At 43.1% G+C, this 23,446-nt stretch overlaps 1 protein-coding gene across 2 annotated transcripts in view; it reads left to right on the forward strand.

Annotated features, from left to right (window-relative positions):
- The window catches only part of Efna5 (ephrin A5), a 283,384-nt gene extending 273,857 nt beyond the window's left edge, over positions 1-9,527 (forward strand). For both annotated transcript variants that reach the window (XM_052193522.1, XM_052193523.1), the window contains one exon: positions 5,018-9,527. In XM_052193522.1, coding sequence (XP_052049482.1) covers positions 5,018-5,139 — 122 coding nt within the window. In that variant the 3' untranslated portion in view covers positions 5,140-9,527. The remainder of the gene's footprint in view (positions 1-5,017) is intronic.
- The last annotated feature ends 13,919 nt before the right edge of the window (positions 9,528-23,446 follow it).

The following is a 23,446-nucleotide window of genomic DNA, read 5'->3' on the forward strand; positions in this document are numbered from 1 at the left end:
CCCTTGGTTGATGATTCAGTCCCTGGGAGTCTTGGGGTGTCTGGGTGTCCGAAGTCATTGTTTTTCCCATGGGGCTATAAACCCTTCAGCTCCTCTGGACAACCCTCCAGATCCTCCGTTGGGGACCCCAAGCTCAGTCCAAGCTTGGTTGCTAGTTTCTGCTTCTGAATTCGTAAGACTCTGGCAGGGCCCCTCTGGAGACAGCCATGGCATGCTCCTTTTGGTACATGCTTCTCATCATAGTGTCGGAGTTTGCTGACCAGACAAAACAAGTTTTAAAGATAATTATTTTTTAATGCCACTGACCTGCATGGTCCAACTTCCTCATCAGGGTTGAAAAAGTAAAAGCCCCAAACATTCATTTACTCTGTGAGTTCGAGGCTAGCCTGATCTACAAAGTGAGTTCCAGGACAACCAGGGCTATACACAGAGAAACCCTGTCTCAAGAAAAAAAAAATCATTTAACCACTTAGAGTGTAGCCTACTGTGGATGGTGTAGACTGGGAGAAGCCATTCATTTGCTTATGAATTTATTCTGGCTTTTGAATGCAACCAGACCCATTCTGATGGGTGGCAGGCTGGTTTGTAGAAGCTCCTGTCTTCCTTTCTACCATCCACCTATGTAGATCTTAACAGTTTTCTTTATCCATCTCCCATGATCATCTTAGAGACCATCTACAGAGAAAATTATTTCGTCTTCACCAAGAGATGTGAGTTCCCTTTTGCGTATGATAAGGTTTCTATGTTGTTTGTTTAGTTTCATAGTAGGACTTTTCTTTGTGATGGTTCTAGAAACTCAAGGTGTTTTTCGGTCCACTTCATTCTCCGAGTTTTGTTATAACAGTCAACAAGCCTTAGGGAAACTTAGTAAGTGGTGTACCTCAGGATATACAATAGCTTTAGTGCAGTGGCTACCAGGAAGAGTCGGGCTTTTCTCCACACACTCTAGTCTGTTTTTACAGCAGGCATTTCACCCAGCGCATAGATGACTTGTGTACAATGAGCTTTGGAGGCCTTAATGTCTCCCCAGGGATCGGTTAGCTGCTTTAGATAGGAGTACGAAGTGAGTGCTGATAGAAGACATTTTAATTGTGTCCTGAAAAACCAGAAGCATTACTGTGACATTTCCAGGGACCAGACTTCAAGCTTGAGGATCTGAACATCCTATGTAGGGACAAGTTAAACAGGAGCTCTTTCAAGCTACAGAACCTACGTTCTTCTTCCCACAACCAAGGAAACCTGCCCAGGCTACTAGGCCTGTTGGAATTAATATCCTTGGCTTTCACTGCTAGGATAGTAGTAACAGCCTCTTCCCCGTCCTAGAGGGCTAGACGTTCAGAGAAAACACTGACCTCTCTTTTGCTACTAAGTCATGAGTAGAAGGACCAGCAGGTTAGGCCTGTTAGAAAGTTGCCCAGGACTTAATTTTGATATGAATTTCTTGGGAAAGTCAGTTGCATCTCTAGCTAGCGAGTTGGAGCCTGTCTAGAGACACGAGAGATTTCATGTTTTCTCTTCTTCCTTCCTTCCTTCCTTCCTTCCTTCCTTCCTTCCTTCCTTCCTTCCTTCCTTCCTTCCTTCCTTCCTTCCTTCCTTTTCTCTTTTCTTTCTTTCTTTTTCTTTTTTCTTTCTTTCTTTCTTTCCTTTCTTTCTTTCTTTCTCTCTCTCCTTCCTTCCTTTCCTCTTTCTTTCTTCTTTCTTTCTTCCCTTCTTCCTTCCTTCCTTCCTTCCTTTCTTCCTTTCTTTCTTTCTTTCTTTCTTTTTTCTTTCTTTCTTTTTTTCTTTCTTCCTCCCTTCCTTCCTTACTTTCTTCCTGCCTTTCTTTCTTTCTTCTTTTTTTTTCTTCTGGTAATGAAGAAGCATACCAAGGACTATTCTGTTGCTAAGGAAATCACCTTTGAAATGCAGACACCAGGACACTCTCATACTTGAGCACATGCCAATGTCTTCTCAGAAACAAGTTCTTTCTCAGTCAGAACTTGGAATTCACAATGCCCCCAAATCTATGAACATATAACTAACTGGTAGAAGTTTGGAAAGTTTGACAGAATGTAGTTTAGTGAATGTGTGTTCGTGCATATGACTGTATTTAAGAGACTGCTGTATGGTCACTATCATGGTGAGGAGGGGGCTGAGCCACGGTGCCTGGAAATATGAATGTGTTAACAGATTTTGAGTGTTTCTCTTTATTTCCTAGAAAATTCCATCAGTCACACATGCTGTTCTTTTCCCACTCTGTTGACCATTTCAATTAACAGTGGTCTCCTTTAGCCAACTCTTGATGTACACACAGGCTTTAGGGATCCTGCCAGCGCTAGATGTACACACAGGCTTTAGGGACCCAGCGAGCCTGAAAGGTTCTACTGCATGTTCTCAGCAATGTGTTCTAATTCACCTGTCTGTGGAATGCATTTGTCTTTATTGTTTGCTTGCACATGCTGCCTGCCAGTTTCCTACCTTCAGGGATGCAGGATGATCTCAGGGCAGACATATGCCACGTTACATGCTCCAAAATATCATTAGCATTCTCAGTTAGCCACTGAAACCCCTGTGTGGCGGAATCCTGTAACTAAGAGGCAAGACTCCATTTGGCTTCCAAAGAGGAACATTTTCTTCTGCCAAGCCATATTCACTATTACAAGTATTAATAATCTCTCATATGTAGGTCTAATTTTGATTAGATTTTTTACTTAGGAGTTTCAACTTAGAATTCTGAAATTTCCTCCCAAGTTATTCAAATGACAGCCAGCTTCTTATTAAATGCCAGGGGTAACAAGTGTGGGCAGCGATGGTGATGTATAGAGTTCCCCATCAAGGACCTGTTTTAATCAAAGCATACCTTACAGAATCCCAACTCATGAACATCATATTGTAGGAATAAGAGCATGTAGTGGATTTTCTTATTTGAGGGAAACACAGGGGAGTATGACTCTCCCCAGTAAGAAACCTTATTATGGCATGTGCGTAGGTGAATATATTTGAGGCTAACGTAATGGACAATGCAGCTCTCAGAAATGCTAATTCCAAACATTATCTGCAATGCAAGGAGTGAAGCCCTGCCCTGCATACTCGCCCGATCCAGAAGTACAGCTTGAATATCTTTTAACAGTACATTTCCAAGCTTCGCAAGGAGAAAGATTGAGTGATGTATTATTGCAGAAAGGGCGGAGAAGAACCCCAGTAGGTGATGTAATTTCAGGTGTATAAATATAAGTGATGTTTCAAAATGAGCTGTGGAATCCTCGGGGTTTATGGTTCTTTTATAATTAAGCCTGAAGTGCTCCATTGTTTTGATTGACACCATATTGGTGCTCTTAAGAATGTGATTTGGATTTTAATTTCAGGGCTATTAGGGGCCTTTACTTCTGCCTCCTGTTAACTACAGATTTAATTAATGCATTACCAACGCTGAAAAGGAGCAGAGAAAGGATGAGGGCCCACACGTACTTGGCTACGCTGGGTGGGATTTACCTTCCTATTCTGCTTCCTAACCTTTTCTAGTCTCCTAAGCTAAACGCAATCTCTCCGGGTTTGCTAAAGTCCAGGAAAGGAGAACAGATTAAACCAAGGGCTGCGGGGCTCCTCCAGGAGGACCACCTGAAATGATAAGATCCCTTTGGGGCAGAAGACTTTAATTTTGAGAACACATGTTTCTCAGTTCACATGGGACGTGAAGGGGATGAGCAGAAACTTCCAGAAAGCGTGAGCCACAAAAGAGTTCCCTCTAGGATATGTAATAGAGAGTATGATTCTCCCCAGTAAAGGAAACATACCCTTATCAGGACACGTGTGGTAGGTGAATATACATGAGGTTAAAGTATTGGACAATCTATTAAGAGGCACAAAGTAGGTCACTGAGGGATGTTAGAGATTGTCCTGTGGGGTCTCCATAATTGAGAACAAATAGTGGAATCTCACTTGTTACTGCTCTCCCTGATTCACCAGTCAGCCAATTCCAAGTAGCAATTCTTGCCTTCCCATGGGAAGTCCCCCTGATGCCGAAATGAAATCTGCTCAGAGGCCAACTGTCAGCTCCAGAAACATGTCCAGAGGTCATCCGGGCTAAAAGCATAAGCTAGGCCAGATGGGAGGAAGGAGATGGGCCACATCAGAGAATCGTACGGCTCACGGGCAAGCCTCCAACCTATCTTTGGGCACTAATTACTGCAAAGTTCCCATTTCGAAGTTAAGCCTGTTAATCATGCAGATCAGGCAGGCTACCCAGAGTCAGAGGCAGCCTCGTAGAACACTTTATAGCTAAATAAAAGAAGCTTAACTCACTTAATCCATTTTATTTAGAGGAAAATTTGCATCCACACTGATAATTTATGTGCCAAGCCTCAGCCTGATAAAAATAAGAATAGTCAAGTTCAAGTAATTTAATCTGGGAGATGCAGGGCCTGGAATGGAAATAGTACCGTAATTGATTCCTAATTGTAGGCAGCCCAGTGGGTACGGGATTTCTGAAGTTTCCTGGGTATTATATATAGTTTATTTAAGATACTGTTGTCTTGGCATTTATTTTTTTTTTCACATTTGAAAATACACGTAGGCGCCAACCAACCAAACATTGAACACTAATCCTGGGAAATGCCTAAAAGAAAAGAGAATGAGCAGCCCAGTCTGGTTAACCACTAATATGCCCACATAACTCTTCCCCTTCCCTTCCAGCCTGCTGCTTCCCGCCGGCTTCAGGTGCTCTCCCCAGTGCGTGGAAAGTGCATCTGACCGGTAGCGAATCTGAGTAGCTTCTGCAGCGAATATTATACTGTATGCACAGTTTCCCCCTCGGTTCCAAGACGGAGTATAAATATTGTGAAGGAAGTCCAATTTCCCCCGCCTCTCCTTTTGTTTGCTGTAAATAATGAGTGATTATGCAGACATGAAAGTCAAGGGTAGCACAAGGTTCATTACCCTACTTTGCAGAGGGTGGCGAGGCCTGTTAACAGCAGGCTGCTGCGAGAGAGTTATTAAGGATGTGAAATCTCACTGGAATGTGTGCTTTCTGTTTGAACAGATGACACCGTACATGAGTCAGCCGAGCCATCCCGCGGTGAGAACGCGGCACAGACACCAAGGATACCCAGCCGACTTTTGGCGATCCTACTGTTCCTCCTGGCGATGCTTTTGACATTATAGCACAGTCTCCTCCCGTCACCTGTCACAGAAAACGTCAGGGTCTTGGAACACCAGAGATCCACCTAACTGCTCATCCCAAGAAGGGACTTGTTATTGGTTTTTTGGCAGATGTCAGATTTTTTTGTTTGTTTGTTTTCTTTCCTCCAGCCTGATTTCTAAGCAACAACTTGGGGTCTTTGGGGGTTGGGGAGGGGGTAAACTAGTTGCTGCCTCCTTCACCCCACCGTCCCCCTAGCCCTTGCCCTTGACTCCTCTTACCCCCTTCCCAATTAAATGGAGTCCAGATAAAATTGCCAGATTGTCAGAGTGACAGCAGCGGGTCTTGGCCTCCTGTGCGTTCTCCTCTAGAGCTCACCTTCGGAAGCTCAGGGTGTTGACTGTATGTACTCAAGAAAGAATAGCAGCCGATGCTGCCTGCAGTGTCCAGGCCTGAGAGGGGTGCCCTCTCCTATACAATACTCAACGCCTTCACGGTCAGGACAGTAAGGTGATTGTGTGGAGTACGGTGTTAGCCTGCCAGGTCCAGAGGGCGGAGTTAAGAATAGGCATAATATTATACCACATCCTCTAGGAGCATAGAAGTGAGCAGGCTTCTCAAAGGTTCAGATACTAGTTTTTACTTCATCAAATGGGACTGTCTTAAAAGATTTTTTTTTATTTTTTTATTTTTATTTTTTTATTTTTTTTTTTGGCCAGCAAAACTTGTGCTGTGTGGAAGAAGCCTGTTCTCCCAGAAGGAGGGCTGGATGCAGAGATGCTAGTACAGAAGAAGGGTGGATGTTGAGAAAACAATCTGTTGCTGGGGTGTGAGTGCCTCGAACTTTTTTGTGACCGGGCAGGGCACACCTGTGGGTTTTGGTTTTTTTGTTTTTTGTTTTCCTTTGAATACAGTTCACCATGGTGCTACAACTTCTTTTTTTCTTTTTAGGAGTTCAAAGAGGCATTTTTATGAATAAAGTGACCTTCCCCAAGGCTGCCAAGCCAGGGTTGATGAGTAGAGAGTAGAATAGCCTTGGCTACTCCTCTGGGGACAATATGGACACGGAAAGAGAGTCTGACCAGAGGAGATGCGATTTGGCTCTACTGGAGCTCCAGTGTGCTGTGGCCTTTCCCCAACCCCCACCTCGATACCCACGTTCTGCTCCGTGCTCCGTGACCACAGGGGACTCAGACACAAACCCCTGTCACCAGGAGAGTCAGTCAGCTCTTGGGAGGGCTAAAGGGAAATTTGGAATACAGATTCCAAAGTTTGGAATGAGAAATTCAAGTGTTGATTTTTATCTCCTTTCCCTTTCTGACACAGCCTAAAGCGTAGGGGGAACACGTGTTTATCTGTGGGAGATAAACAAGATGGAGTCCCAAAGACTTTGACAAAATATTTTTTTAAAAATCCACTAGAATAGAAAATACATTATTTAGATATACTTTATGCTGAGAGTGAGTATATATGCTTGTCCTATTTAAACTTGTGAGAAAAAGTGATATCCCTTGATACATTTAGAAACACAGGGGTTATCTTGTTACATAGTAGGGTTTGGGGCAGAAGAATGAACACAGGATGACCCTGTTTAAAGAACCTTAGCATGGCCAAGGGGGTGGTTCCAGCTGATTGCCAGGAAACACAAGCTGTGGGGTTCTCCTGGCGGGGTGTTGGGAACTTTCAATCCCAAAGCCTGGGCAGGGAATAATGTCAGACCAATGGAAAGGTGATCTAGCCTATTTTTGCTATTGCACGACATCAACAGAAACCATACCTTTGTAAAACAAGCAAGTCAGTAAATGCAATGATCATGTAATGTGGAAAATTGAAAGCATTCCAGTTTAAAAAAATAAGGAATTTTTTATATATTTGTTTTTAAGATGTATATGTTAAAACAAAAAGAGTTCACATTATAGATGGACTTCATGGATCGGAAATTGCTTAGAATTGCGAGTGGTTTCAAATTAGAAAAATATGTGAGTGGAAGGCAGCTGTGAACGAACTGCACCCTAGAGAGTTGTGTGCACGTTGGAATGTAAGCTGGGCTTACTTACCTGGTCCCTTTGGAGCGGAGGCGACTGGAGTCTGCTCTCACCTGAACCGTGTGACCGGAGTCACCAGCCTCAAAGATAAAGTTAGTTCTCTCTCCTCTTCTCCCAACATCTGAGACTTCTCTGGAGTAACAGAGTCTGATCACAGAAGGCACCCACCATTTTCACTGAAACAGAACTTCAAAGCATTGGATTCCTTTGCCTTTATTTATGCGCTCGACACTGTCAGTGATATCCAGATGTATTCTTTTTATTAATAGTTACAGGTGTGTGGGTTAGTAGGATTTCAGTAAAGGGACAAAAAAGTAAAGTAAAATCCCTTCTAAGATGGATGGATAGAACCAAGATAATACTGCATGTGCTACAGTCAAGGACACCAAGTGATCCCGTGGTAATTCCAGTTAGTCCTAACGACATTAGCAGTTCTAATGTCATTGTAGAAACAGTGAGTTCTGTGATTCTAGCATTTGTCTCTAAGCAATGATGAGATGGTATACTTCCTCATGGCCCTCTCCGCCATTGTCTTTCATTCCCCATTGCAATTAGACTTCACTGCCATGCCACCAATGAGTAAGTTAAAAAAAGAAAAAATATCCATGCCAGTAGACAATATGCTTTTTACCTGTGACATGATCTTAGCTAATACACTTGTGCAGAGTTTTCAAGATGATTGGTGTCAGACAGTTTTTATCTTGTCCAATAATGCGCTGGTGGCTTTTTGTGGTGTTGTTACAATCCTCTGTGGGCTTAGGATGTCGGTGCAACTTGGTAGTTGATTTCATTAAAAGAAAAAAAAAAAAAACGATTGAAAACCAGGAAGGGCAGCCCTGGAGCCCCTCAGCCCCAGTTGGTCAAACCCCAGCGACCTTTGCCCCTGGTTGCCAAGGGTTTTGCAACATGAAGCAGGGAATAAAGATCTGTCTGTTTAGTGGATACTATGTATCCTTTAATAGACCAGGTAACAGTTCGTGTTAGTTTTAGACTATTGTTTTGTACTGTACTTTCTTGGGTGGCAGAGGAAAGAAAAGTTAAAATGTTAAAAAAACAAAAACATACAAAAAAAAAAAACCCAACTGCGTTCTTTAATTCTGTATTATTAGCGACCTCTGTTGTATATAGTGTTTGATAATAAAGTATTAATTTGATTCTTATGTCTTTTGTAAGTGAAAACAGACTTTCAGGTTATAAAACATGCATTGAGGCTTTGAGACATCCAATGTATACATGGCTGAGAAGTCACAAGAGACTGGGACTCCATACTGGACCCGTCCATCTTACAGCTCCATCATCGTCTTGGGACCAGAAACAACAGGACTGCTTTGACTGACACTTTTTTTTTTTTTTTTGTCTTCTGTGTTTTCAAGGTCTGCTGTTGGAGCTCTGTGGTCCTTCCCCTCACCCTAAGCATGTGGTTTGACAAGGTTTAGATGACTTAGAAATGATTCTGTACTTTGGTTTGGTTTTCTGTTTGTCATTCTTCCGCCCCACCCCTCCACCCCCCAGAAGTCTTGTGAGTATCGAGTGCGGCTCGGACTCAGGATGCAGACCAGTCCCTCTAGGAAGGCTCAGTGGGGCTGCTCCCTCTCTGTGTCTCTGTGAAGGAAGAGTCACAGCACCTGTGGGCTTTCAAGGACTCTGTTTTTCTCCTGTGCCTTAGCAACGGCTGCAGCCATTTTATTAGTTTCACAAAATTAGAAAAACAGTTTTAAACTCCTCCTTACCATTCATTGCTCTCAGAGTTGTGGTCACCAGATTTTTCTTTTGAAAACCACTTCCACACCCCTGTTTTCCTCTCCCTCCCTCCCTTGCTCCCTGACCATTCTCTCTCTCTCTCTCTCTTTCTCTCTCTCTCTCTCTCTCTCTCTCTCTCTCTCTCTCTCTCTCTCTCTCTCTCTCTCTCTCTCTCCCCACCCCCACATTCTACTTTCCCTCAGAGCCGTGAATGGGCAGGTCTGTCTCTGCTTTGGCATCGCTGAGTTCTTCCCACGCCTTTGCCCCAGAGCTGCTCAGACGTGAGGCAGAATCTCCCTACAATGGGTCCACCCCATTGTTTGCACAGTCTAATAGACGCTGCCACATTGGAGGTCACCCACGAGTCGAAAATCCGTGTTCCATGCTTACTCTTGACACTGCATTGAAGCCACTCACCTTGTGTGCGTCTGGGTGTGCGGTCCAGCTCCTTCCTTCCGTGCAGCTCCCTGGTGTCCCTGCCTTGCTGTCCCCTGCCACTCCTCATCGAGTGCTGTTTTGAAATGCTGACATTATATAAACATAAAAGAAAATGTAAAAAAAAAATTAAAACACACACGCAAATCCATACGATCTGTATTTGTATATACACGTGTCCGTACAAGTATACCTAAATAAAAATTAAAGATTTTGATCATTTTAATTGGATCCCTCCTACTTCTTTTCCCTTAAATTACACCTTTATTTCAGGGGCTAGTTGTACTCTACCAAGTTTTTAAAAAAAAAGTCTTTCTGGAAGGAAAGGATAAAGTGACACAGAAGGTATGGGAGGGGCAAAGAATGCAGTATAAAAATAGCACATTAATTCAGACGAGAAAATGGTGCAACTTCTGCCTTGCTGGTGTTTGAACCTTAAAATAGGCAGTGTGACAAGCCTCATATCTTTTTTAAAAAATATTTTATTTTATATATATATATATATATATATGTATACTCTAGCTGTCTTCAGACTCACCAGAAGAGGGCATCAGATCCCATTACAGATACTTGTGAACCACCATGTGGTTGCTGGGATTTGAACTCAGGACCTCTGGAAGAGCAGTTGGTGCTCTTGACTGCTGAGCCATCTTTCCAGCCTCATATCTTAAGTGATGTAAGTTCATCAGGAGTACTCATACTGTGTCTTTTAGTTTGCACGTATTTTTCTATCCCGTCAAGATGAAGGCTAAATAAGCATTTCCTAGTGATCATCTTACACTTCAGACAAAGCAATAGAAGTAATAGTCTGTTTCCCGTAGAGCCCAGACTTCAGTCCTCACTATCAAGGAAGATTGACTGACCTCCATGGTATGGCCGTGGCTGGTCGCGTGATATCTTCAAGACCTCCCAGTTTATGGATGTGAATGTGGCAACACTTTAGAAGTGACCCGTTGCTATTCTTTGACCCTTCTTGTCCTTTGGGCAGTGTGAAGTCCATTTTGCATCTGAGTGATGTTTTGTCTTTGAGTACAATACCAATAAACGTACAGTCAGAAAGGTCCACCTATAGAGGGAACCCAGCAAACGTGAGGTAGCCCACCTTGTAAACTTCAAGATGGCTTTAATGGCCTGATATGAGCATTAACCTCACCAAGAGCTTCTTACGATGAATATTTGGCAGGGCACTACTCAGTACTGTACCCTGACTTTTTTTCCTTTTGATAACGAAGAATGGCAGCTTTATAGAATGAAAATCAAGAAAGCGTTTCTAGCAAGATGTACTGGACTCCATATGGGGCGTTTCTAAGCTGAACAGCATTATGTTAACACTGCCATCTTCACCATCACCACCCAAAGCACTGAAGCAGTCATGATGTTCTCAGTGCTGTATGGAAAGGTCTTAACAGTCTGTGCTTGCAGCGTTTGCAATGTGAGGTGAGGCAGGCTTTAACAGAGAAGCTTAGCTATAATCACATATTGGTAATATAAAATTCAGGTCCTTATACCGTGCACAAATAGGTGACCTTTGTGAGTGAGTGAGTGAGTGGGAGTGAGTGAGTGAAGAAAATTGGGGATTTTAAGATTAGAAAACTCAAAGGAAATCATATAAACAATGGTCAAAGTGAAGTTAGAAACGTCTTACAAGATCGAAAATTTGGTCATTGACAAGCTACTGTAGGCTCTACAAGAGCTACTCTGTAGGCTCTACAAGGCATCTTGGGGTGGCCTGCCACTGTTGCTATAACGCTGCCTGCAAACGTGAGACAACCCAAGACAAGATGAGTGTGGTTAAACAAATTTTAAATATGTCGGTTCCAAGGAATTGTCATTTCTTCCCCTAAGGTTATGGGTCAGTGAAAAGGGGTGACGGTTTCAGATTCCACGGGATGTAAGTCACAGCTGCTCCTGAATCCATGTCTGTATCTACCTTACACAGTTTGGGATCTCTGGGAAGATTAAGGCTACACATGCACACAAACGTGGTGCGCACGTGAGCGCGGACGGACGGACGGAGGAACGGACACACACACACACACACACACACACACACACACACACACATGATTAAGGAAACAAAACGTAGTGTGAAATGTGTAAACTGATGGGCAATTTGATCCTAGCTGTGAGCTTTCAGTGAGGAGCACTCAAAAGAAAGTACTACAGTTAGTTTTGCCAACCAGGCATTTGGAATTTGGCGTCATTCGAGGTGCTGAATACAAAGACTCACAGGATATTTAACATATAGGCGGCCGCGTATTGTGTAACTAAAACACAAGTACATATTAGAATCTAGTGTCTTATAGGAATAAATAGTAAATATAGGTGCTATAAAAATTCAAGTATTTCTGAGAAATTGTTCATTGATCACAACAGTTTCCTGGGAACTGTTTGTAATACAGCTTCTCAGAGATTTCTTGCAAAGCTGTATCGTGTTCAGCTAATAATATCACAATCCTTTAGGAAAGCATTGTAAAACTGCTGTGGAAAGCATTATGTTTTCCCTTTGGAAAAGAGATTCCGTAAAATCATAAATAACTAATCAGGCCAGGATTCTGTCAGTTTTTAGGGTGATGTTTCATTTTATTCAGTTGTTCAGCAGCTAAATGCGTGTATATGCCTCTTTTAAGATGGAACTGTTTCTGAGTGGTAGAGCTGTATTAGTTCTGTCCCTTGGTTAAACTGCAGATAATGAGTAAATACCTAAGATTTAAAGAAGAAAAAGAAGAGGCAGGGAGTTGCCTTGCACAGGAAACAGGAAAGGGTATCACCAAAGATTTAGTTAGAGGTAATTTATCAAGCCACACTTGAGAAGAACTTACTGCCTAGTCATGGGCTCACTGCGCAAACAGTATTTCCAGGTAAGTCTCCAATCTCCTTCCTGTTCCCAAGAAGAGTGCAGTTTTTTGGTTTTTTGTTTTTTGTTTTTATTTTTGTTTTTCCCTTCCATGTGGGATTTCTGGACTCAACCCTCAGGATTGAGGAGAAAGGTGGGGATAGTGGCCTCCTGCTCATTCAGCTTGCCCTAACACACGGAACCATTTGTTCTTTCCATCACAGATTGCCACAGTATCTTCAATGGCCTCTGCACACTCTGAGATAGAGGCATGATTTCATTGCTTACATAAAATGCGCCCCTCCCCCATTCATTCTAAGCATGTTAAGGGTTCTACCTTGTTGCTGCCAACAAAAGCACTGTCAGTACTGGAGCTGAAGGCAGATGAATAAAAAGGGGGGGTGGGGAAGAGGAAACCGTCCCCACTGGATTCTCTTCTTGTTATTTGCTATGTGTATTTATTTATTTATTTATTTATCTGTATGTCTGTCTTTACTTGAACAGGAGGGTTTTTTTTGTTGTTGTTGTTCTTTGTTTTTTGTTTTCCCCCTCTGTCATCAATAAGAGAAACCTTAACTGCAACCCATATCATAGCAGCTATGGGAAAAAAAAGATCCGAGTGTCAGAGCCACAGGAGGCGACATGGGCAGACCTGACCATTTGGCTTAAAACCCAGCACCTCAAGGATGCTGTCAATCAATGTTAATCAGAAGAATTCAATCTAGTGGGTGGTTCTCTGAGTCAATAATGTGCTTTGAAATACCCTGGATTTTCACCATGATTATTCAAGCAAGAACTTCATGTCACTTGGTAACACGGATGCTTGTCAGTCCTGACAAGGACACAAAGGGAGGGATGGGGGGAAATCTCAAAGAGAGATGACAATGGGAAAGTAGAACCAAATATTTTCACCTGCTGTTTTGTTCACAAGCACCAGGTGCTCCCCCTCAAACAGCACGCATGTTTTGAAATGTAAGGAGCCAAAGTAGTTTCCTCTCCAGCCATGAGACAAGCCCCTAAAACAAGGGAAAGAACAAGTGCTTCCCTGAAAGCAAATTTTATCATCATGCTTTTTTCTTTTCTTTTCTTTCTTTCTTTCTTTTTTTTCTTTTTTTCTTTTTTTCTTTTGGTGTTTAGAGCATGCTATTCTTTCTGACCCTGTCCATACCCTGCACTCCCCTCCCCAACCCCCCAGGAAAGGCCCTGTGATTGGTATGGCAGAATGCGACAAGTGCTTCCTCTGAAATACGGGTTCTGCTTTACTGGCTCGAGACACATTTTCTACAGTGGAGAGAACAGGACAATCTCTGTCTTTCTTTTTTTACTGAAGACGGTGTGCCAGCCGAACGCCCGCTCCGTTTATTTCTCCTGCAGGGAGCCAGCGTGTTCCTTCTGGAAGATGCAGGTACTTAAAATAGTAATAGACTCCGTGGTTTATAGAAAGTATTTCATCCCAAGATCTCAAAGGCATGAAGAATAAAATATAAACCCATGGCTCTTTCCAACAGGCTTGGAAGAATTAACTGGGAAGGGGGGGTTGTCATCTTCCCTCCCTAAAGAACAGAGCCCAGCTAGCTGCTTTTCCCAGGTATCCCCAGGAAAAGAGAAGAGGCAAGTTCCAGTGGGATTTGGATAGGGGCCCCAGTTTGTTACTCCCCATTCCTAAGAACTTAAAAACCATGGCTGGAGAAAAAACAAATGACATGTTTATCCCTTCTTAAAGGAAGTTTCCAAAGCCCTGCAGTCAGGAGAAAGGAACGGGGGGGCTTTCCCAATACGGATTTGTGAGTCACTGGGTTTACCATAGAAGTTTACTCTTCAATTACACTTTCTTGTCTAATTTCTCAAGTCTTTGCATGCCTTTTGGCTGTATTCAAACTTATCTCTAAAGCTTGGGGAACAGTTAATTAATCCTAGGTATCTAGACAGAATTCAGGACGCATGTAGAAATCAGCACCTCTGGATGTTCAAGGGCTTGATAGAAAATACTGTAGCGTTTATTTAAATTAAAAAAAAAAACCAATACAGGTAACCCTCTGCATATCTATACTTCTTACAATGCCTAACATGAGTAAGTGTGAATAGTTCTGGGGCTGTTTGGGAATAATTGCAAGTGAAAAGCCTACACTGATAGTTCGGATGCATTTGCAAACATTAGTTGGTTGAATCTGTAGGTGCCAAACCTGACAATGAGGAAAAGCGACTGTAATCTGTATTGTGAGTTCTTTCAGGTGTCTCGCCTCCCTGGTGCTGCCCCTTCCTCCCCTCCCCACCCCACCCCACTCCCATTCATCCACATGCACACACTTGGACTTCACATTTCTCTAGTTGTATGAATTCACTGCAGCTTTTTGCAAGGCACTGTTGGTCCTAAGCAATGTGGCATTTGAAAGGACAGTGAGGATCGTGTTCTACATATTTGAAATCAGTCTGATAACATCTATAAGGCATAGGGCAAAAACGTGGCTGTTAAAAGAAATCAAGGCAGGGGGGATGACCAGCCGACCATGGCAATATTCACGCATCTGACCACACTGTAGAGACTTCCCAGAGCTCAGCTACACAGGGAAACCATCTGCTCTGGCACACGCATCACCTGGCATTAGGAACCCTTAGTGTCTTTCCTTCAATTATGTTTATTTCCTACCCAGAGAGTGACCCAACGTTCCAAGGCCGGGCACAGCTATTATTACAATTAACCTCTTTTGACTGGTGTAGCTGGCTCCGCACGAGACCTTGTGATTCTGAGACTGAAGGACTAGAGCCCGTACCTTCAAAAGTCTAACTAGTTTGGACATAAAGATTCTGCACAAATGACCAATTCTTCTTGGTTTCGGGAATTCCTTAAATGTATTCCCCAGGGTTCTGTTAGTGTGGATATGGAGTTGAACACCTTTGGTTCCTTCTTGGTTCTCTCTTTGAGGTTACCATGAACGAGAGTGGCCAGCATTCTCCATGGTTGCTGCCCTTCCCCAGTCCCAGTCAGTATTCAACAAAGCAAGTTCATCTCCCCGGTAAGTGACAGTTCTGCCCCTTGTAACGGGCATGGAATCAATTTTTTTTTAACTTGACTTGAGAGGTGAGCTATCACGAGTCTCGAGAATTCAGCACTAGCAAGTGCATTCATTAGTAAGCTCAATTGGTTTCAGCTGGATTGTGTGGCTGTCCTCATCTCTTAGTCTAGCGTTCCCCCTCCCTGCCTTTTATCATCGATCCTGCCCACGAGACTTATTACCTACTCTGTGGACTAAGAACATCAGCTTCCATTACTGGGCTGTTCAAAACAGACACACATCCCATACTGCCCTGGCCTAATTCTGACAGCACCAGGGAGAGGGAGGGGAAAAGTAGGTTCTCCAGCTGTTGGCCAAACCCCTCTATGATGATAGGAAGAAACAGAAGACACACAAGAAGAGAGCAAAGGTAAGTGACTTAAACACGGCTTGTTAGCTACACAGCAGGCAAATGATCTTCTGGAATCGGAGTCCCAAGCAATAAAAAAGAAAAAAGAAAAAAAAAAAAAAAAAAAGGAAAAGACTTGCCGGAAAGAATTGTTGTGCTCTGCGCTGCCCTTCCCTTCCTCTCCCCCTCCCCTCTCCTCTCCTCCCCTCCCCCTTCCCTTCTTCTCCTCTCCTCTCCTCTTCTTTTCTCTTCTCTTCTTCTCTTCCTCTCCTTCTTTTCTCTTTATAACCATTCATTAATTCATTCATTCATTTCTGTTTTTAATTTTATTTATTTATTTATTTATTTATTTATTTATTTATTTATTTATTTATTTATTTATTTATTTATTTATAAGTAAGGATTCCTCTGTAAAACAGCTCTGGCTGTCCTAGACCTCTCTGTGTAGACCAGCCTGGCATTTAACTCACAGAGCTCCACCTGCCTCTCCCTCCTAAGCACTGGGATTAAAGACATCTGCTACCACACTTGGCTAATACACATCTTTTACTGGGAGACTTACAAAAGCAAACGTTGAGGTTTCAGTCATTGCTGTGTTTTCTGGGCTTCTATCTAACCTACTCTGCCCTGATCACGTTCATGCCAGCCGTGGACAGCAGGAACAGATGTGTGGCAGATCATGCAGGGACAGGGATGTCTTTGTCCAGCACGATTCTGTACTCGGTGCTACGTGTCTGTGCTTTTAGAATCGTGTCTGTGGTGATCCCAGAAGCCTGGTGTCCTAGTTATCTGCAGGCAACTAACTCCATTGCAAAAATACTCACACATAAGAGACTGAAGCGTAACCATGCAATGTGCCAGTGGCTGCTGAGAGGGGAGCAGGGGATGCCAACCTTACCTCTCCTTCCCAGTATCTGTGTGGGATACAGGTTCCAGACCTTGAGAAGCACATAGTTTAGGGAGAGGAGCTTGAAGGGAGGACTCTAGCCTTCCCTATAAAACAAGCAGGAATCTCTCTGAAAACCAGAACGCACATTGGTCTTTTTCAAAACAGCTTGTTCCCATGGAAGCTATAGGGTTTTATTCTATCCTTCCATAGAAAGCAGCTCCAGAACATTAGAGAGAATGGGAGAGGGAGGTCACGGGTCATGGCAGTTTCTCATCTTAAAATAAGTTTCCCTTTCATATTATATCAACATGAACTGCTGACTTTGCTATATAACTCTTTAGTTTTTGTTTTGTTTTGTTTTGTTGTTTGAATGAAAAGAAAAACCTAGAAAGGAGAATGGGGAATTGAAACCTACCATATATGTCTTAGAACCCAGAATCCTCTTATTACCAAGAAAATGATGTTAAAGGACATGTAAACTTAAATCAATGTCATTTTAAAGCTACCCACAGTGGAAAGGAAGAAAATACCCATAAGTGACCAAGCACCTGACACACTCCACCACTGATGCTAAGCACTGGGACTATTTTTTTATTAGTTAATTTATTTATTTATATTTCAAATGTTATCCCCCTTCCCGGTTTCCCCTCCGCAAAACCCTCCCTGCTGCTTCTTTGAGGGAGCTCCCTTGCCTACACACTGTCTCCCTCCACACCACCCTACCTGGGGCATCGAGCCTCCACAGGACTAAGGGCCTCGCCTCCCATTGACGCTGAAGCCCCACAAGGCCATCTTCTGCTACATATGGGGCTGGAGCCATGGGTTTCTCCACATGTACTTTTTGGTTGGTGGTTTAGTCCCTGGGAGCCCTGGGGGTGTCTGGTTAGCTGATATTGCTGTTCTTCCTGTGGGGTTGTAAACCTCTTCGGCTCCTTCGGTCCTTCCCCTAACTCCTCCATTGGGGTCTGCACTGGGGCCATTTTAACAGGAGCCTAGCCCCACCCAGGCACAGCTCCTAATCATCACATGAGCTAGAGGGTTTGTTATCCAGTCTGCTTGGAGTAGCATAAGGATGTGGTTGGAAACGATAGCCTTTGGTAGACTTTTCATCCAGGGGCTAGCTGACTGGATAGGGCCCCTGACACAAAGGCAAGGGACAGCAGAGGTCAGCAGCCTCCATTATTTCCTGGCAAGGAGAGAAATGTCTCTCCTATGAGTAGAGACCTTTGGTGTGTCCCTCTTAACAGACAACAGGCGTGGGGATGAGTGGCAAGGTCGCCATCATGAGCTCATGGACCTCCCTCCGTGGCAAATCCTTGCTTTAGCTCTTCAGTTCCTCGGAACCACGTTCTTCCACTTGGAGTCCCTCTCTCAGTGCAGCACTGGGATCCACACCACCGCCACCGCTGTGCAGCTTCTGCTCTGAGAATTTCATGAGATTCTGGCTCTATTAGCATCATAGGTGCCCTGTAAAATAAGTCCCTAATACCTGAGTGACAGAGTGAGTCATCGTTTCTTGCAAGCGAAATACTTTATTAAGCAGATATGATGGGCTAAGGGGGTTGTGGAGAAAGCACAATGGAGGCACAGTGGGAGTAATTAATACTGCTGGAATTGAAGACCTGGCTTTGAATTTTAATAAATAACACACTGAAGAAATGTGCTGTGTTTCAAAGGTCACATCTAAATTGACACAATGCATCCTATAAAAACAGCACACTTAATTTTCTTGAAGGTACAGGCCTTTTCAATAGAGTTGGCTATAAAATAAGTAGTGGGAAGTGTCCCTTCTCCCTGGTGCTAACCCGTATCAGTTAGCAGAGGGACAACTTACTAAAGAAAGACTCTAATTAGCGTCTTTGAGATGGGCCAGCAAACCACGAGGCAGATGCTGAAGACTGCCATAAATGAGCTCAAGGATCAATAGTTGGAAGAACCTAGTCTAATTCCACAGAACTGGACCACAGAGAACTTTCTTTAATTGGTCGTCTGCTTGGGAACCTTGTGTGTTCCCCATTAACATGTGACATTTCTTAACGAAGTGATGTATGCTACCAGCCACTCTAGTACTTGCGTTGGTGGTAACTTGTTTCTACACTGCAGAAACCCTCCAGGGAAGGGGAACTTGCTGCATGGTCTCAAATGCTCTCAGTGTTTCCCAGCACCTGTTAGCTGTTATGCTGGAAAAGCAACTCATTATTGAGCATAAATGCTGACAGTAGTGGCGTGGACGAATTCTAAACAAGTGCAGGCAAGGGGCGACGTCGACTGGGGCACATATTTTCTTCTACCAGCTCATGCCCTTTAAATGCTCCTTTTCAGTGGTGAGAATCTTTATGCTGAAAGGCAGGAAAGGAATATTTCAAGGCAAGAATTTATGGGACAAAAGATCTCCCTACTGGGAGGGAGACGGCATTGTGAGAGTACATGACTCCAATTCCATTTGTCTGCAGTGATTGTTTGCTGGGTTTTCCTTTACTTCCATGCAAAGCTCTCCATATTGACAGGAGAGCATGTAGTTCAGATAAAGTGGATTAGAAGAGGAGGAGGAAGAGGAGGAGGAGGAGATGGGTATAATACTTTCTTAGACACTAAAACTGGGGTAACTGCCTGGTATAATAAGTCCAAGAAAATGGCGTCTCTTATCTCAGCTTCAACCTGACGTCATTAATTGTACAAAACACGAGAAGAAAGGTCCCTGTTAACCAAAGCAGAGGATTTATCTTGCCTCTGAAGGCTTCGGGATAAATCCATTAGTAGCACAGACTCACAATCCCTCTCTTGTAGTCCAGAGTGCACTCTTATCTTCTGCTAGACACAGAAACACAACGAAGACAAAGCCAGGGCTCTTTTCATTTATTTTTTTTGTTGTTGTTGTTGGTGAGCTCCTCCTTTGCTCATCCCTTTTAATTATTATTTATATTTTGCATTTGTTTTCAGGTTAAAATAAAATAACATAAAGGAGAAAGGCCACCCTGCATTTCCTGGGCTCTGGTCTCATTAGCCAGATTTCCTTAAAACCAGGGTTACTTCGGAGAAGTTTTGCCAAGTGGCTAATGAAATGCACACAATTGCAAAGTGTTATGAATATTTATGATGGGTTAATGATGGGATTTTTTTTTTGCATCCATGAATAATAAAGATTTTAACAAGAACAGATAAGGAGATGGGGACAAACAGTGAAGTGGTTAACATGAGGGGTGCTTTAGGAGGGATCCCCACTGAGAACAGCAGGAGCTGACTGGCCCACTCCCATCCAGCTTCAACACTTGCTTCAACTGAGTGCAAGTCAGGACACAGGGTTTAGGTTATTTTCTTCCCCTCTCTTAATAGCTATTTTGAGACAAAGTAGGCATTTTTATCCACACTTCATGTGCAAGCCCATGGTCTCCCCTGGAGGAGAAGGAAGGGAGTAATACCTAACACTCCTCTGAAGTGACCTCCCCTCCAAGCAGCCAGCAGACCTAGATTTCCAGCAGAATTCTCTGGTGTGCCTTCTCTGAGCCCAGCTCCAAAAAGCCAAAGCAGTCTCTTTGTAGAGGCTGAAGTTGCTGGAGCCTCACTCTGGAATCTGCTGACTCTCTTGAAGGCCAATGACCTCGATTTGGAAAGGAACTTTATCGCATGTTTCTAAAAGGTAGGGGGTCACAGGGGCTAGGGCCACTAACTTTTCCTGTAAGTCCCAATGTGAATGCTGACACTAACGGGTGTTCAATGCCCTGGCCCCCAGTCTTCAGCTGCCTCCTCTGCGAGCATGTCACCTCTTGCACGCTCACCGGAGAGCTAAGTAAACAAGAGCTACTGTAACAAAGACAAATGGAGCTCTGAACTGGCTGTCAGCTGCCATTCTGGTGCTTCGCTCATGTGACTTAAACTCTCTCAGTCTCTAAAGGACATTTATTATTCAGTAAACAAGTTATAGAGTACCTAATATGTACCACTAATGGTTCTAAGCATTCATAGTCCACAATCTACCACTGAGCTACACTGTCAATACCAAGAAACTTACAAATTGCTGGGCAGAGACAGAATATTAATAACGAAACAAATAGGAATGCAGTAGCTCACTGATGATGTGAGGAATAAGGAAACAGGAGTTCTGTGCCCACCATATAATGGTCATGCTTTAACCTAAAGACTTAAGAAAAAGTCTGGAGAAGTTGCATGAAAATCCAATAATATTTACAGATCTCTGGAAGGGTGTCTTTTGTATAATTTAATTGCACGGTGGATCTCTTCATTACATAATTAACCATGCCTCACTTTATCTCCTCTGGGAATCTGAAGTCCCACATACTCTCTAGAATACGAACAGATAAATGCATATTTTCCATAGGAACCTCTAATGTCAAACCAGAAGACTGCCTAATATTTGGTTTACTCCTTGCATTGGAAGACATATCCCCATCCTCTTACATTTAATATTGCAGATTCATGGGAAACCAATTCTCATCTGGGAACCCATTTGGAGAATAAATTAGGTGCAGGGGAAACATTCAAGATAAGAAAGGCCTCATGATTCCTACACTAGCTTTCCCTCTCTGTATTCCTCACCAGAATTCTTGCACAGCCCCACATCCCAGCTTGCCAATTTTATTAAAGCCTGCTGTGCGGGAATTTCCTTTCTCTGCTTTACTAGCTACCAAGACAACCCAGTCATCGTGATTTTTCACACATTTTCTCTTCCTGTGTTCTGCATCTCGGTGAAATTTCATCTCCCTGACTCACTGTTAAATGTTTCTCATCTAAAATCACACCCACTCATAATCTCAAATAAAGTGCAACAGGAGGAAGCCTCAAAAGGAGAAAGACAGGCCAAAGTCCTTCTCCCTCTAATTACTCAGACATTAAGTAAAAGGTACATGAGAATTGCCTGGTCACCCAAAACTAACTGGGCACCAATATGGAACAGAAGATTAATTGTGGCATGCAGCATACCATGTATTTCCCCCTTAAAGACCACATACATCTGTCTAGGTATTGAAATCTGATGAGCCAGTGATAGGTTTTTCATGGAGCAAAATGAATAGTGGGAAAGTGGATTCCTATGGGATATACCCTGGGTTACCTCTCTAAGGAACTGGAAATGGAGATTAAGAGTGGGAATATAAAAGGGATAGAAGCAGAAGACAAGAAGAAGAAGGAAGAAGGGAAAGAGGGAGAATAGGAGGAGGAAAAGGAGGAGGAGAAGAAAAAGTAATAGTAGTAGTAGTAGTAGTAGTAGAACAAGAAGAACAAGAAGAAAAAAGAAGAAGAAGAAGAAGAAGAAGAAGAAGAAGAAGAAGAAGAAGAAGAAGAAGAAGAAGAAGAAGCTCCTAATGGAAATGAGACTAAAAAGAAACTTTGAACATAAAAAGACTAAAAAGAACTCTTTCTCCTGTTACCTGTCAAGGAGAAAAATAAACAAATACATTTTTAAAAAAAAAAATCTAAAACTAGTCTCTTGCAGAAAATGAGCAATCTTCTATTGTTTATCCTATAAAAGTGAGATCTATATACTCTAGTATACTCTAGAAGGTATATACTCTAAGACCTCTACTGTTGGAACCCCAGTAGTATATGTGTGTGTGTGTGTGTGTGTGTGTTATATCCAGCATCAATCAACAGAATAAACAACACAATGGTAAAGAGCAAGAATGGCAGTGTGAGTTCTGCACTCAGTTGCACATGCTCAGTTGGAATGCCTCACATGGTATTGAGATGTGTGCGTAATGGTTAGACATGAATTCATATACTGAGTACTTGGTATCTAAACCACAGATATCTATGATGGCTGCTGGTAAAAAATAATTCAAATAGCTGTTCACCACTCATCCATTTGCTGTTGGGACTGAAAATTTATCCAGCCACTTGGAAATGATTGTGGTGGTTCCTTGGGGAGATGGAATTTGATCTGCATCAAAATCCAGCTATATCATTCTTGGGCACACACCCAAAGGACACTTCATCCTGCCCAGAGATACTTACCCAGGCCTTCTCATTGCTGCTTTATTCATAATAGGCAGAAATTGGAAACAATCTAGATGTCTGTCAAAAGAACGGCTAAAGAAAATGTGGTACATTTACACAATAAAATATTACTCCACCATTAAATAAAATGAAATTCATTAGTAGATGGACGGAACTGAAAAGAATCACCATGGATGAGGTAACCCAGACCCATAAATTCAAATATGATATAAATTCCCTTATTAAGTTGATGTTAACTGTTAAATCAAAGATAAGCAAGCTACCACCCAAAATTCAGGTGTGGAGTAAGGGGCTGTGATAGAAGATTTTGCTAGGAATGAAAAAAGAATAGATAATCACAGATGGGGATGGGAAGCTGTAATAAAAGGACCAAACCACAAGAGGGAGGAGGAAGAGGGAGATGGAGAAAGAGGGGGATGAGGGAGTATGTGTTGGGGATGGTGGATGTTATCCTGTGAAAGAAAAAGTGGGACGGCAAGTAAGGCACCACGGGCTCCTGTGACAACCCTGGCTCCTGTGACAACCTGGAGATTCCTGTTCTGCCCTGCTTTCCATCAAAGATTGCTCCCGGAATATGTAAAAAGAAACTCCATATTCAGCTAGGACAGTGGCTGCTTCCCCTGCCTTCATGGAAGTCCAAACAGGTGACAGTGCTTCTCCCCACCGCTCCCCGCACAACCACACACACATACACACACTCACACACAACTACATACACACATACACACACACACACACACACAACCACACACACACACACACACACACACACACACACACACTACTCCTGAGTTACCTCATCAGGCAGGACTTTCATTGGGGCATGGTGACAGAGTAGTGAGATATGATTGGCCTAGGATTTAGGGGCCTGGGGGTTGGGTCTAACACTGTGTATAAGCTCATGCGCTGGGCAATAACTCAGATCTGCACCCTGATTCTGGTCTCCGGAGTAGGATTTCCTGGCATCAGTCACGTGACTCTGTCACCTCTAACCACCCCCCATTCTAGGTCCT

The sequence above is a fragment of the Apodemus sylvaticus genome, chromosome 9 (assembly GCF_947179515.1).
Source record: "Apodemus sylvaticus chromosome 9, mApoSyl1.1, whole genome shotgun sequence".
In the NCBI taxonomy this organism is placed as follows: Eukaryota; Metazoa; Chordata; class Mammalia; order Rodentia; family Muridae; genus Apodemus; species Apodemus sylvaticus.